The sequence below is a fragment of the Netta rufina genome (assembly GCF_964035555.1).
Source record: "Netta rufina genome assembly, chromosome: 3".
In the NCBI taxonomy this organism is placed as follows: domain Eukaryota; kingdom Metazoa; phylum Chordata; class Aves; order Anseriformes; family Anatidae; genus Netta; species Netta rufina.
In genome coordinates, this window is record NC_140125.1 from 109,315,455 (window position 1) to 109,330,192 (window position 14,738).

At 34.0% G+C, this 14,738-nt stretch overlaps 1 protein-coding gene across 2 annotated transcripts in view; it reads right to left on the bottom strand.

The window, feature by feature from the left end:
* Positions 1–315: 315 nt before the first annotated feature.
* Positions 316–14,738, bottom strand: part of CYRIA (CYFIP related Rac1 interactor A) — a 57,467-nt gene continuing 43,044 nt past the window's right edge. For both annotated transcript variants that reach the window (XM_084283304.1, XM_084283305.1), the window contains exons 5-13: positions 11,996–12,117; positions 11,001–11,106; positions 9,711–9,847; positions 9,549–9,626; positions 9,182–9,298; positions 9,004–9,083; positions 7,095–7,221; positions 4,412–4,482; positions 316–2,357 (exon numbers count right to left, since the gene is read on the bottom strand). In XM_084283304.1, coding sequence (XP_084139430.1) covers positions 2,294–2,357; positions 4,412–4,482; positions 7,095–7,221; positions 9,004–9,083; positions 9,182–9,298; positions 9,549–9,626; positions 9,711–9,847; positions 11,001–11,106; positions 11,996–12,117 — 902 coding nt within the window. In that variant the 3' untranslated portion in view covers positions 316–2,293. The remainder of the gene's footprint in view (positions 2,358–4,411; positions 4,483–7,094; positions 7,222–9,003; positions 9,084–9,181; positions 9,299–9,548; positions 9,627–9,710; positions 9,848–11,000; positions 11,107–11,995; positions 12,118–14,738) is intronic.

Here is a 14,738-nt window from a genome sequence, read left to right on the forward strand (position 1 = left end):
TGTAAAGCTGTATCAACAATTTCCCCTGGACATGATGACAAATGATACTATTTGTCAAAAAATCCAGGAATTGTTTAACTGACTTGAGGTTGTATTGTTCTGGCATGCAAGTGACACATTTTAAATGCTTTTTAAAGAAACTATAAAATGGATACATAAAGGTGAGCCTATTATAACTCTGATTCAAAACTTAAATAAAATCCTTGTCAACTTTTAAATGTTGTCTCTAAATACAGACAGTGCCAATGCTTACTGTACCAAACTTTTTATTATTTCAAACAAACTTCTGTACAAAAACATCACAGCAGGCAAAGAAATTCAGTGGCTTCAGCAAACAGCACATGACAACTTGCAGAATGCTTTAACGTTTACATTTTTATTATACAAGTGACAAATAGCTTTCCTCCAGGCTACTTAAAGACTTCATTGTTTGACAAATAATTGCAGGTAAGCGTCTATTAACTTTAGTTACTAAAACTCAACAGAATGACCTTTAATCCACCTAAATTTATCTAACTGAAAGTGGCTATGAACAAAACAGGATTTTCCCTAATATACATTTGTAAATGTCCCCCAATTAAAAATGGAGTTTGCAAACAGTGGATTTACTACTACAAAATAGCAGTGTGATCACCGCTTCCAGAAAAAGAAAAACTACTCGCAATTTCTAATTCTGTTCCTGACGACAACATAGTGATCTGCCACAACTGCAGATCTCTGAAATGAACTCTACAGTTGCAGTGGTATCTTGTAACATTACATGTATAACACTAGCTTCTGTGGGTTCTCATAAGATTTGAGAAACCTCATAGTGGCAGTTCTGCTCAGAAATAAACTCTAAGGCAATTCCTATTCCAAAGAACTTATGATAGTAATACTGTTTAAGGACCAAGTTCAATGACTAAATTTGTAACAGCGCAGCTGAGTTTTAGCAGACCAAATGCATCTTCAAAGTCTTATGGGTAATGTTTCAGAAGCGAAATGCATGAAAATTCCAGTGACAGCACACAAACTCTGATTGATGTACACAAGAATAAACAAATACAAATCTGAATCTGTGCACAAGCACTGGAGTTTTCATACATACATGCAAGCAAAGTACACAATTGAACACATTTTCACGTGACCTCTGCAAGAATATGTACAGCAACTGTAGATCACTCAGAAAAGACACTTTAACAGAGCATGAACATTTTGCTGCTTTTGGCAAAATATTTCTATTCCATTTACTGGAAAAATTACTAGAAAGAAAGAACAAACAACTCAGCAAGGAACTCAAGTCCTTGAAGCATCAATCACACCTAGAAAAACAATGAAGAGCAGTCAGCTGAAACATACCTCTGTGTGGATTCTGAATCAGCTGATGAATATTACTACCCAGGAAATTGATGGAGTGCCTAAGAACAGCTCAGGTCTTGAAACTCCTTTATTTCATCCCTAGTCTGATGTGGGCAATTTGACACTAGGGAATTTTACTGCTACAGAAAAGCATTCAGCTTTATACAGTTTTGTATCAGCAAAAAAATTATTTACCAGGAAGAGCTGTCTCTAACAGATAATGTTTACCATGATATATTTACACTGACAAACTCTTTTCTCAAGTCAAGGCATTAGCATTTTCCCTTACCTTTCTAAATCTAATAAAATTCTGTATAATTTTCAAAATCTAGCAATGGTCTTGAAACACACTTCGTGTTTATATTGAATCTGAAAACAGGTATTAATTTCCTCAGTGGTGGAAAGGTATAGGCTATATTTATTAGAGGTAAGATGACCTCTTTTGCAATGCATTTTTAGATGTCAGCCAGCAAATAATCCTTAAAATCGGATGTCCACTTATTACAGGAAAGACAATATATTTAATGAGGATAATGAACATTCAGGTATTCTTCTATTCATACAATTTTACTTTCTCTTTGATTAAATTTCTCCTTTAAAGTTCCTTTTTCTATGGCATCTCTGATATTCCAGTTTATCTGATTTCATTTTGTCTTCATTACTACCTACTTCTCTGGAAGAGAAGGCATTTAAGGATTAAAATACACAGATAAACTGTTGTAGCTGAAGTATCTAAGTAGAAAAGGTATTTTAAAAGTCAAAAGATAAAGGCTAGCATAAAAACTTAGGCTGCACTATATAAAGTCAGTCAGGTTATGATTACAGATTCATATATTTTAGCAGTGCGAAGAAAATGGTTATGTAAATACACACGAGTATTAACACCAACTGTATTAAATTATGTAAACATACACATCTTCTGTGGTCAATACAAACATCTACTTGTCTCAGGATACTACTGCAGCATAGCTCGGATTTGTTTTGAAGTAGATTCATCATTCAGGTGTTTTGTAGTGAACCTAGAAATTACAAGTTAGAACAATAAATAAAACAGTAAATACAATAAAACAAACATGGATAATAAGAGTCTGAAAACTTCATTGGCTTTTTTGGAAGTCAATACAGGTCAATTACACAAAGACCCTTGTATATTCCTTTACTCACTGATCACTGGAATTTAATTACTATTAGTCTGGAGCTCTTTATCTTTTAATTACCCTTTGCAATAAATTATTCCTTATTAATAGGTGGAGAAATGCTGGCCTCAAGCCAACAATCATAGTTACTTCAGTGTTGCAAGTGTTTTAATTTAAAAGATGGGTCTGCAATCAAATACAGTGCCTGTGATCTGGCAGGAAACTGAAGTCAAATCATCATATTTCAAGAACAGATCTTGATACTGTCTATGACGTCTTTTTTTTTTTTTTTTTTTTTTTTGCAGACTTATCTTTTTTTTTTTTTTTTCAGTTAAAAGCCTCAAAAGAAATATAACAAATAGAAAGCAATATGAAATAGGATAAAAAAATAGGAATCTAGAGGAATCCTAATTAGGATTTAGGAATCTAGATTGAATTTTGGCAGAACCTAAAAGTTTAAGAAGCTTTTTAAAATGTCTTCTAAACTTGCATCTTATGATGTACCATCACACAGAGAACCTTCTTGCTTGCTTGCTTGCTTGCTTTTTAAACCAGCAGTTTATTTTGTGCTGAGTTAAACTATTATGAATATCCTAGGAGGACTGAAAGAGCTTTAGTGTGTTTCTTCCATTTAAGCCCAAACGCATTTGCCACTATGTATGTTTTTGGGGAAATCAATTGCCACCCAAGCTCAAAGGACAACCAACACCTGTAGGATTTAAGTCTGTATCAATTTCAATTCAAAAGACATAAGTAAAGATGGAGGTGGTTATGGCTGTAGATCTCTCTCTATCCTAGTCCTCTACAGCTAAAAAATTCAACACAGCTGTGAAAGATTTGTTACTATGATGCCTTTCTCAGTTTCAGAGAGGTCAGATCTTCGTGTCTTGCTTTCCGAGAGCGCCTCAAATGCTCAGGTACAATATAGGGATTTAGGTTAGATGTTTTCCTTAAGTTGTACCATTTAGCAACATTAAAATAAAATAATTCACTAGATCGCAAGGAAAGAGAAAAGGGAAGTAATGATGACCCGAGAAATAGAAATTTTGTTCTACACAATTCTATTCTATATTCTATTGTAATTCTTTCATTCTAAGTGTTCTAACTACTGAGATATTTTATATAAGAAATCTTTCTCTAGCTGTGCCTTAAAATAAAGCTCAAACTGTCTACTCCAACTGACGGTAGATGTAGATCAGTGCTCTAAATTGCAACTTTCCTGAAATTTGCAGTCTCTTTCCTGTCCCTTCCTCTAGTGTTCTCTATTACTGTCTCTGCACAGGCTGCTGTGGTTATTGCAAACAGCTTTGAGGAACCTAGCTCTTCATTTCTAGCAGTCACTTCAGCTCTGAAGTTGGCTTTAGAAAGTCCTTGTTGAAGCACCATACCATTCCAGTTTTTAATACAGTTCTAGACAATTTGTTGGAGATGTCTCAAGAAGATTGTGGTAGAGCGCGCAATTAATATTCACGTCACCTAACCTTACTTATATAAAAGTCATTTATCTAATTTGAGATTTCTGATCATGCTTGTAAGCAACAAAGACAGAGACAGAGAAGTAGACAAATGCTCATTTTTTCCCACTGAATATTAACTGAGCATAGAAAACATGCTTAGCTATATTGTTTACTTTTTAGATAGCTAATTTTTAGGCAATTGAATGAACTTCTACTTAAGTATCACTGACGTAGGACATTACAACTTCCAGTATTAATTGTCATTGACTATCAAAGTGAAATGAAATTGAAAGAAATTAATATTACTTAAGAAAATCCCAGGTGATGAATGCATACCTGAAAGGACAGTTTTCTTAACAAAACAAACTTCTAGGGTGAAAAGTCTTAAATATGAAGAAATTGGGAGGAAAAAAAAAAAGAAAGAAAAAGAGGAATTTGTTAATTTGTTAAGGCTGAATCAAACAATTAATCGATACATACCTGAGAGCATTCAGAAGTCCTTCCACAGTGTCAGGTGGCTGTTCCTTTAAAACTTTTATGCATCCCTTCATCTGGGAACAGAAGCATGCCACTATTGAACAATAATATATGAATTGCACTAGCTGGAAGCAAGGAAAAATTTCACCAAAGAAAGGCAGTTTTTTTGTTTTTTTTTTCCTACTGAGCGTTAACGATGCTTTATAGGACACAATAAAAAGTGCAACTTATTTTAAATTAGAGAAAACACCTACTTTACTAAGTAGCTGTTGATACTAAATTATAAATCAAAAACGTTTATTTTAACTCACACAATTTCTCCAATTCCAACTGGAAAAGAGTTCAAGAATAGCTGATATAAGCTAAAAAAAATCAAAGAGATTGAGAGAGAGTTCCATATCACTGCTAATAGGAACTATCAAAAGAGATGTTTTAACTTTGACTTTTATTTTTATACTTGCACACAGAGAAGTAATTTTCAGTATTTCATTTATAGTTGTAAACGGCAATAGCTTATGGTTTGTTTCATAACTAGTGGTTTCTAACTTCATCTGAGATGAGAAGTCTCTGGTGTTGACTTTAAACATGATAGTGAAAGAACATCTGCCTTGGAGACTGTAATAATCAGGCTAAAAATACTGTTCAAATTTACAAAAGATAATAAAGCAGAGAAAGAAGACAAAGAACTTATCTGACCCAAAATACAGACTCCTTATATAGTTCATAGAGAGAAACAGTAAATTCCTCCAACCTATCCAAAATATAATTTCAGATGTAGTGAATGGTACCCTGGAAATACATATTTCTTCCCATTGCTATGTAGATATCCATTAGCTATTCAGAAGTCAGTCTAGGTAAAATCAATCTTATTTAAAGTAACAGATAAAGACATGGCACAGCCAAGATGTGATCTTTTTCCAAGTCACATTACAGTGCTAAATCTACAAGCCATTATTTTCTTTGTAGCTATAGAGCAACTCCGCCTTATTATGGAAGTGGATGATTAACTGAAGTCAGGGTCCATGTATTTGCCAATAAAAATTATTTGGAAAATGTGACTCAGCCTCCTGTACAAAGACTGGTCTAACAATTTCTGATCACTGTTCAGTTGGCTTATTTCTACCTGTAACATAAAACTAGCAATGCAAACACCAAATCAGATGAAATTCTCAGGGTAGCAGCACATGTATTGTTAAGTGACAAAGTTACTTCTCCTGAACCAGAGAAACTCTGCAATACAGTATGAAGTACACATTCAGATGTCCCATCAGATCAGACAAACTCAAAAAGGATAAAAATTCAAAGCATTCATTTCCATTTTTGTCAGCCTCAGAATCCTTAAAACAATCAAAAAAATAGAAGCTCTTAGGGTATCTAAGCTAGGTGCCTATCAGTAACAGCTTGAAATACAACTCTTTGGTATCCAGCCTTGAGAGAGTAACAGAAAGGTAATTTGTTCCATTGTCCCTAAACTCTTCAAATGGCTCCTAAGAAATGACTAGCTTGGAGAGTAGCATTGTTTTTTTTTTTAGTATGCATCACCTGAAATACAACAGGAATATATATATATATATATTTTTTTTTTTTTAAGAAGAATCTCTAAACTAATTAAGCAAATTAATAGTTGAGATCATATACTAATTTTTTAAAACTGAGTCGTACATTTCCTGCCTCCCATTTACGCTGACTATCCTGTAAGATTACAGGGTTTTAGGATAAATGTGATAAACAAAGTACGCACACTGTATATTTGGTCCTGTGAAAATTTCTACTTGTGTATTCTTTGAAGGCAAGAGACCAAATTAGAAGTCAGGAAGTCTGAATTTAATTCCCAGACCTTATCTGCTGCATGACTTTGAGCAAATCAATTCACCTCTTTGTGAAATCCCTTTCCCTCTGTTAATCAGAGTCAAAGAGATACAGTAAAATATTGGTATCCACAAATAAAAATGCTAACAAAGACTCAGTGTCATGGAGTACAAAAACATATATGTATGTATATATATACATATTTTTTTTTTCTTCCTTTGAAGTAGACTGTCTTGTAAAGGGAAAGATTTAGCTTTTTTCATTAATTACAGATTATTTCTTCTGAAAGATGTAGTTCATGAGATTTAGGCTTGTAAAAATATGTAGCACCAATAGAGCACTTTTTTGTATGTGCTTGCGATATCTCAGATAAAAAAAAAAAAAAACACGTTTATTTTGCTGTGACTGTTCATGCCAAAAATAGAACTGAAGGCTCATTATCAACATTACAACAGTAGCATTTCAGTTGTGTTACTTTAGATCACAGACAAAGCAGAGACAATGTAGAATATCTGCCTATTTACAACAGAGCTACAGCCAAGGATAAGCATTTTATTATAAAGAGATTACATGATTAATAAAAAATTATGACCACAGAACTTATTCAAGGTTAGCTATAATACAAAATTATTTTAGTATAACTCTACAGTTGGTAGAAAAGTGGAGCTAACAAAGACAAATAGGTATCTGTGTCTGAGAGAAAATACCTTATTTTAATTTCAAACAATCTGATGTGAAAGTATGCAGGTAGCATAAATTTTAAGTTTTGTCATTCAAAAGTAATTAAAATGATTTATACAGAGTCGTAAGCTTGTACTGAAAAAAATCTGCAAACTAGATTTCAAACCTATGGAATATTAGAAAAAGTAATTCTTACATCAATCTTTGATGTCTTTGAGAAAGCTCCCACAGGATGAACATGATCATACAGAATAATAACTCCCACCATTACACGCATGCAGAACATAAGAGTCTCTTCACTGGTGAATCTACTCCTGTACTCTCTGAAAAACAGAACAAAAGAAACAACAAGTCTTGAATTTTTTTAGCTTGATAGCTTTCCAAACTAGACTATGAATGTGTGAAACCTTAACATTGTACTTAAATGTAGTACAAGAAGAAGAATTTTAGCAAAATTTTAAAGATCTTTAAATTGCATAAGTCCATGTCAATTTAGAAAGAAGTTCAGAAAGCAAAGAGATACGGAAATCTGTCCTATTGACTCTTCACAGTTTAGATCCTCACTTCTGTGAAGCCATCAACTTAGACATTTTGCTGAAGACTTCCATAGTTAATGAAAATATGATGGACAAAAATTCTGCTTCCGTTTAGTCTTAGCAATGCAACATATTTGGACCTCAAATGAAACCTACTCTTTTTGCTTTCTTTGAAACAACTAACATTTAGGTGGGATCTAATTTTAGCAGCTAGGAAGCTTAGGGCTTCACCTAGGTGAATCATAGCCATTGCTCTCTCCTAAGTACATAGGCAACTTCAACAACCCAGGTTCAGTAAACATCTAAAATGTAGAGGCACACTATATGGGACTTGACTGAACTCATTCCAAAGAGATTTTCTGTGATTTTTGAACGGCAAAATAGGAGTATGGATGGCACAGTTAAGTCAGTCCCTAACAGCTCCAATACCTGAAATCATCACAAGAAATAAAGAATTAACTACAGTAGAGAAAACCAGAAAGTCTGAAAAACGCTAATCACTGCTATTTTTCCAACAAGTATTATTTTGAATAGATAATACACAGACATCTACTGTCATTCATTGGCTTTCAATATAAAAAAATACTTAAATATTAAAAACACCAAAAGCTTTACTGTACTATTTCTCAGTTTACAATGACTTCAGATTTTATTCTTCAGTTTACAACTACTATTAACACAGCATCATAACATGACCTGATTTAAAGGCTTCAGACATTTACATGTGAAAATATTTGATTATCCCACAATTAGAACTAAGAACTGGATAATAAAGTCAATTTTCTTTTTCTAACTCTTTACTTACTGTTATTCTAATTTTGCCAAAAAATGAGCTAACACATAAGGTTAGTTTTCAATGACGCATTTTAAGATGTCCAAGTAGTGTGAGATGAGCCCCACCTCCTATATACACTTCTCCAGAATCTTCATAAACAATCACAATAACCTCGGGCATTCTACCCTTTATATACCATTATGAGCAAATAATTCAAAGACAAGAATACTACTGTGAATCTATCTTGTATGTGTTTTTCACTCAGAGAACACTTCTAACCTAAAAAATACTTGGCCAAAAGCACAGCTAAACAATAGTAACTCCACTGGCTATAATAATGCAAATAAGTAAGAAAGCAACTATACAGTTTCCATACAATTGAACTTTCCCATATCCAGAATAAGATGGCTGCATCCAAGAAAGACCTATTCAAATTATCTTCAAAATAGTCCCTGTGTATCACCTGCAAAAATGCCACTTGGAAGAGCCAAAACCTGTCCTGCTAATAATTTAGCAGAATGGGCAATCAAGAGATGGCAGTTGGCATATGACTCCGGTTAGACAAGACACAGATATTGAAACCTATGCACTTAAATTACACTTGTATGTTAACCTTTGTTGTAATACAGGCTGACCATGTAATCCCAACCTAACAAAATTCAATGCTGATTGATGAAAAATATTCTAAGATGGTTAAAATAGGAGGCAAGGCTTTCTGAAACAGATAATGCTTTCTATACCAATATGATAACACGATAAAAATCTTGAAAAACAAGATTTAAGGTAAAACTTACGGTGTTTCCAACATGACTTTACATACACTAGCCATAGTACTTAGACAGTCCGTTGTATTTTCAATTGGCAATGTTTTGTTCTAGAAGGGTTAAAAATAGACATTGTTCAGTAAATTGTCTTGTAAAATTAAAATTAAGAATGTCTATGCATTTCTCCCATTTCTCCCCCATTACCTACTTCTGATACAAAGTGTGTAGTTGCATTACTGAGTGTTTTCAGCATTGGTGTGGCCTCAGCATAAAACAGGGACATCCTATTGGCCATTTCATTGTTTACTTCATTCTCAATGTCTAGCTGATAAAAACATGAGAAAAAATAGTTAGTAAAACTCTTAAAAATTTTGGCAGTAGCAGGATGCTCATATCAGCAAGCAGATTGTTGCATGAATAGTTCCAGCCTAATCACTGCTGATTAACTCTCACTGTGAGGGACAGAACATGACAGCTTGCTAATCAGAATAAAAAATATTACCACAAATGGTGTAAATGTGTGCAAAATAATAAATACATCTGCATGAACAGCAGATCAGCTTTTATTTACTTACATGCATGTTGTTTATTCTGTTACGGCTTATTGTTCGCCTATAATAACTGAAGTCATTCTGAATTGCTGGGTTTCTCATCTTAGGGAAAGACAAATAGGAAATAATCAGTTTCAATTCAAAATATATGGAAAAAAATAGCATGTACTAAAAGATTTTATTTACCTTAAGTTCATCAAAACGAAGAGTAAAATGTAAGATTTCTGCAAACTCTTTAGCCAGAGCCTGTTCCCGTTCCAGGTGTTGAGTTGGAGTATAAGGTGGGCAAGTCAAGGATTCCAATAAGCTTTGCAGGGCTTTTTCTAAATAAAATAATAGAAGCACAGCTTTTATTCAGTCCATATTATGACAATTTTTACATAGGTATCTAAACATACTTTGTTAAAAAGGAAGGAACCCTTTGAATATGCAGAGCCCAAACAGGAATATTCTTCCTTTCTATTCTAAGGTGAGAAACACTTGTCAAAGACACCTGCCTCTTTAAGCTGTCATTTCCTCTCCATTTTGCATCAGTGAGCTCCTTTCCCTTACTTCTCCTTTTCCTTTTTAACACCCTTTATCTAGGATCCCTATCAAAAATTGTATGGAGAAAGCATTTTTCCTGTATTCAAATATCATGCCCTCTCTCTTTCATCTCACTCAATTAGCCATCAACAGTAGAGAGATTATTCTGGCATCTCAGTTATTAAAAGTGTACTCTTAGGCACTGATAGCAATGACGTTCAGCTCCTGTGGTTATAATTACTAGCATTACTCAAAAAGGGTACACAATTTAGGATGTTGTAGAAGAATTCCCTTGTTTTGGTAGCTCTCCCACTTTATAAATACATTATGAATAAGTTTTTTGCACACTGGCTCTCATCCGGAATCCTAATTCAAAGATTAAGTACATAATTTTTTGAGGAGAGCAGGGATGGCAAAATCAGTTTAAAACATGCTCAGGCTTGGATTTTCACCCTGCAAGAGAGTTTATCGATATCTTCCTTTCTCTTATCTCCCTCCTTAAAACAAACAAACAAACAAAAACAAACATAAATTACTGTATATTTTACTATATTTAAATATATATATTTATATATATATACGTATATATATATATGGTCTTAATTCATTTTAAAACCGCTCTCTTCAAGAATCCAAATTACAAAATCAAATTGCATTACCACAATAAAGATCAATGATGTGCTGAACAGTGGGAGGCATCAAACTTCATATTGTTACAATCATGCTTGTCCTCTATTTAGATAACATAGACTTAAGTGACAAGCTAATAAACTGTGATAATTTTGAAATCAAATAAAGATTAAAAGGTATGCTCTGAGAAATGTAATTGAAGGCAAATTTCTGTCGGTATCAAAAAGAAAGAGTAACAACCTTTTAAAAGTTTGTGGGAAAAGAAACATTGTCTTTCCTTAAAGTAAGCTGGTAAAACAGATAAAATAACACAAGGCTCACCTAATCTGAGTGAAAACTCATAAAAACGCTTCAGCCTTACAACCAGAGGACATACTGAATTCCACGCTTTTTCTTGCAACTGGATATCATTGGGGTTTTGTATTGCCTGAAATGAAAACATCACAGTAAAGAATGGTGATCCATGAGTAACGACCAAAAGGTGGTTTGGAAGTCTTTTTAATACAGAGTTTTAGAAAGTAAGTATTATAAAAACACAGAACAATTACAAGAAATTACACTGTACAGGAATAGAAAACTATTAAACAAAAACAAAAGCGGTCAAAAAAACCCACAACATTCTTTTCCAGCTTCCTTCTTCCTTTTAACTTGATGATTAAAAAAATATTGTGAAAACATAAGGGAAGACATTTGTATAAGAAACTTTTTTGTTTTCTTTTTAAGTTTTGATGCTTTTGAAATTTTCAACATATTCAGGGTCTTAAGTTCTATAGCTCATAATAGAAGTAAACATGAGACTGATGCAGGAAAAGATTCTGTAAGTTGAGACAAATTTTAAGTAACAGTTCTGAATTTTACTTCAGGACCAGATTCACAGAAAAAGACACCTGCAAAGTTGATATAAAGTTATAATTTACTGTGTTTCATTATTTCTCTTATACAGAACCATTATTTTCAACTTTTTTTCTATTATTTCTGATATCTGAGCATTATTTCTTCCACATTCTTATCTGTGACTTCTGCCATAAGATACATGAAAAGAGTCATTTGAAACTGTATATCAAAGTAAAAAATAGTTACTAATTTCTAATAGTAAACCCAAAAGAAATTCCAACAGTCATTTCATCATCTGATGATGTGACGTTAGGGCTTACTATGTTACCCATAATCAGTAACATGTTTTCAAAAAACAATTTTAACGAAGATTTTTGTATAGTTCGACAGAACATGCTTAGATATAGAACAGAAGCAAGGAACACATTGAGTTTTGCTTGATTTTGCTTCCAGAGAACTGTTATTAACATTAATGAACATACATCTCTAATTTCTTGTCCAGCTCCTTTGTAAGCCTGAAGATCTGCAAGCATACTTTCCGAGTCCTGCAAAACTGCACTGATCTGATTCCATACCTCCCTTTCTCCATCTGTGGGCTGTGCATCTAAGAAACATAAAAGCAAAAGGCACAAAGTCAAAAGGTAGCTGCAGTACAAATGGCAAGATTACTCAGTTCTACTTAATTATATTCAACTTGACAATGTGTTAAATGCATTTTTTTTTAAACACACAACTATACTGCACTGCCACTCTGCTAACATCAAAGTTTTTCCTTTCTTTACACCAAGGAAGGAAAACCAGTACAGTTTTGGTAAGCTCTGGCTCAGAATGTCTCTTCTCAAAAAGCGGCATTTTGAAGTGAAGCAGTATCATAAAGCAGTAGTATTAGAAAACAGAATAGTGCCTCTCATTCGTGAGCTCCACAGCTTGAATCCTCAAGCAAAGGATTGTTCATGTTTCTTGCAGCTTGGGGATAAAATCAAGCCTGAACGGTGCAGTAGAATATAAACTTCCTCCAGGCTTCCCTAACTGGGCTAACTTTTCTGTAATAGGTACAGTACTATTAAACATTTTTCCTTTGTATGTCAAAGACCATTCCTGCTACTAAAATAAAACCAGTTCTGACAATGATAATTTTGTTTTTAGGGTGGGAATGGCCTGTAGGCCTTTATATTAAGAGAAATGACATTTTGAAGGAGATTAAAATGCCCACGCTAACAACACGAAATTCGACAAGTGCAAGCAAGGCACATAGTGATAGGACAAGGGGAGACGATTTTAAATTGAAAGAGGGTAGATTTAGATTAGATAACAAGTTATTCACTCTGGTGGTGAGGCACTGGAACAGGCTGCCCCCTCCTTGGAAGTATTCAAGTCCAGATTGGATAGGGCTTTGGACTGCCTAATCTAATGAAAGATGTCCTAGCCCATGGCAGCAGAGGTCGAAACAAATGATCCTTATAAGGGTCCCTTGCAATCCAAACCATTCTACAATTTTAAGATAAATTTTCCAATTCAAATCCCACGTGATGGGATTTTTAAAGCATGATGTCAAGTGATGATGTCAGACCTCAAACATCAATTTGCAAGACAAGGTAGAGATCTTCTCCCTTCTTTTGCTTTGAAACATAAAGTTAACGACACTGATTTGACAGGATGACCTACATTTACAATTGCTGTCAGCAGTTGTAGAAACAATCACAGTGTCCCCGCAGATTTCTACAATGAGACTTTTTTTTTCCTCCCCTAAAGACAGTATTTTGATCTTAATGGAGGAAAAAAAAAAATATTGTGAAGGTAAATCTTATGTCAACTGTTAAGGGCTACTTGTTTGAATTCAAAGCAAAGAGATACATTCAGTTTGAAATTCAGTGATTAGGAAGAGCAACTATACACGTCTCTACGTTAACAGGCATTAAAAATACTTTTTCTATTTAGTCTTCTCACTCTCCCTAAGAAATGAGACACAGTTCTTCAGCTATAAATCAGTACGGGATTCATTTACTCAACCCCCATTAGAAGCAAATGAACCAGTTCAATTTGGAGAGTATGGAAAGGGCAGACACTTCTGAAGACTTTCTCTATGAATTTTCAGGTTAGGACAATTCAGTTAAATATTAAACCGGTACCTTCCTTGGCTCAGCTCACTCCCCGAGACCCCACGGATATCACCTCCTGTAAACATCTTGGAGGGAAGGTAGAACCAAAGGGAAAAGTACCCCAAAGACAAAAATCACAGCTGAGACAGTGCTGTTGAACTGAACTCTTAGTGATATTAAGCTTACAATGATACTGACTGATTCTTTCCCCGAGCTGCAAGAAATCTCATGTATACACTGTAATGGTTCTCTGACCTTGTGAAAAAGAGGGGAACAAAACAGTAAACATTTATGAGTTTAACAAGGAGGGTGGTACTCTTGCTAAAATGTTACATACCAAATAACAATGAAGTAGGAGGAAGGAAGGAGTCACCTATAAATCAGTATTTGTATTTTAATTGTTAAGTAAAAGTTAATTAGAGTAGTATTACCAGCATAAAAAAAGAGAATAAGTAAATGATTAGTACAAATCACAAGTGTAAAATTTGCATATACAGGTCACCAGAAGCATGGGTTAGTTAGCAAAGTACTTCTATGTTACTTTCACAGTTAATTCACTTTAAAAAGTTTTAACCACTAATAAAAATTTAAATGCTGTAGACTGCTCAGCATTTTGGAACTTAGGAACGGTCTTTAATAACATCCTTTGTAGTTAATCTTTATCAAATTTTCCTAATTCATCTTTTGGAAGCTGGGGTAAGGGTGAACATTTGAAACCAACAGAGCTATTTTGTATCCCAGCACCTGGGGAAGTAGGACTAGCAGAAAGGTAGATGGATGGAAAAGGGAAGGGAGAGGGAGCAGGCTGCAAAAGCCACAGAGCAATAGGCTTAGCTTGCACTTGCAGAAGCAGTTTGTATTTATGCTGAAAGTGTTTAGCTTAAACGCAAAGGCAGGGAGGATGAATCAGGCTTTTTTTTTTTTTCTTTTAAACATGCATCTTATTTATGAACTGTACGTTACGCAAATGGATGCTCTGCTAAAATTATAGTTGTGTTTCAAAAGGGATTTTACCTAAAGATTTTACCAGGTATTTTTGTCAGCTAAAATACCTGTGATCAATCACTGAAAAAGATACAGCTTGCTTCAAACAATAACAACAACATTAAAAGGAATAAAGAATTCT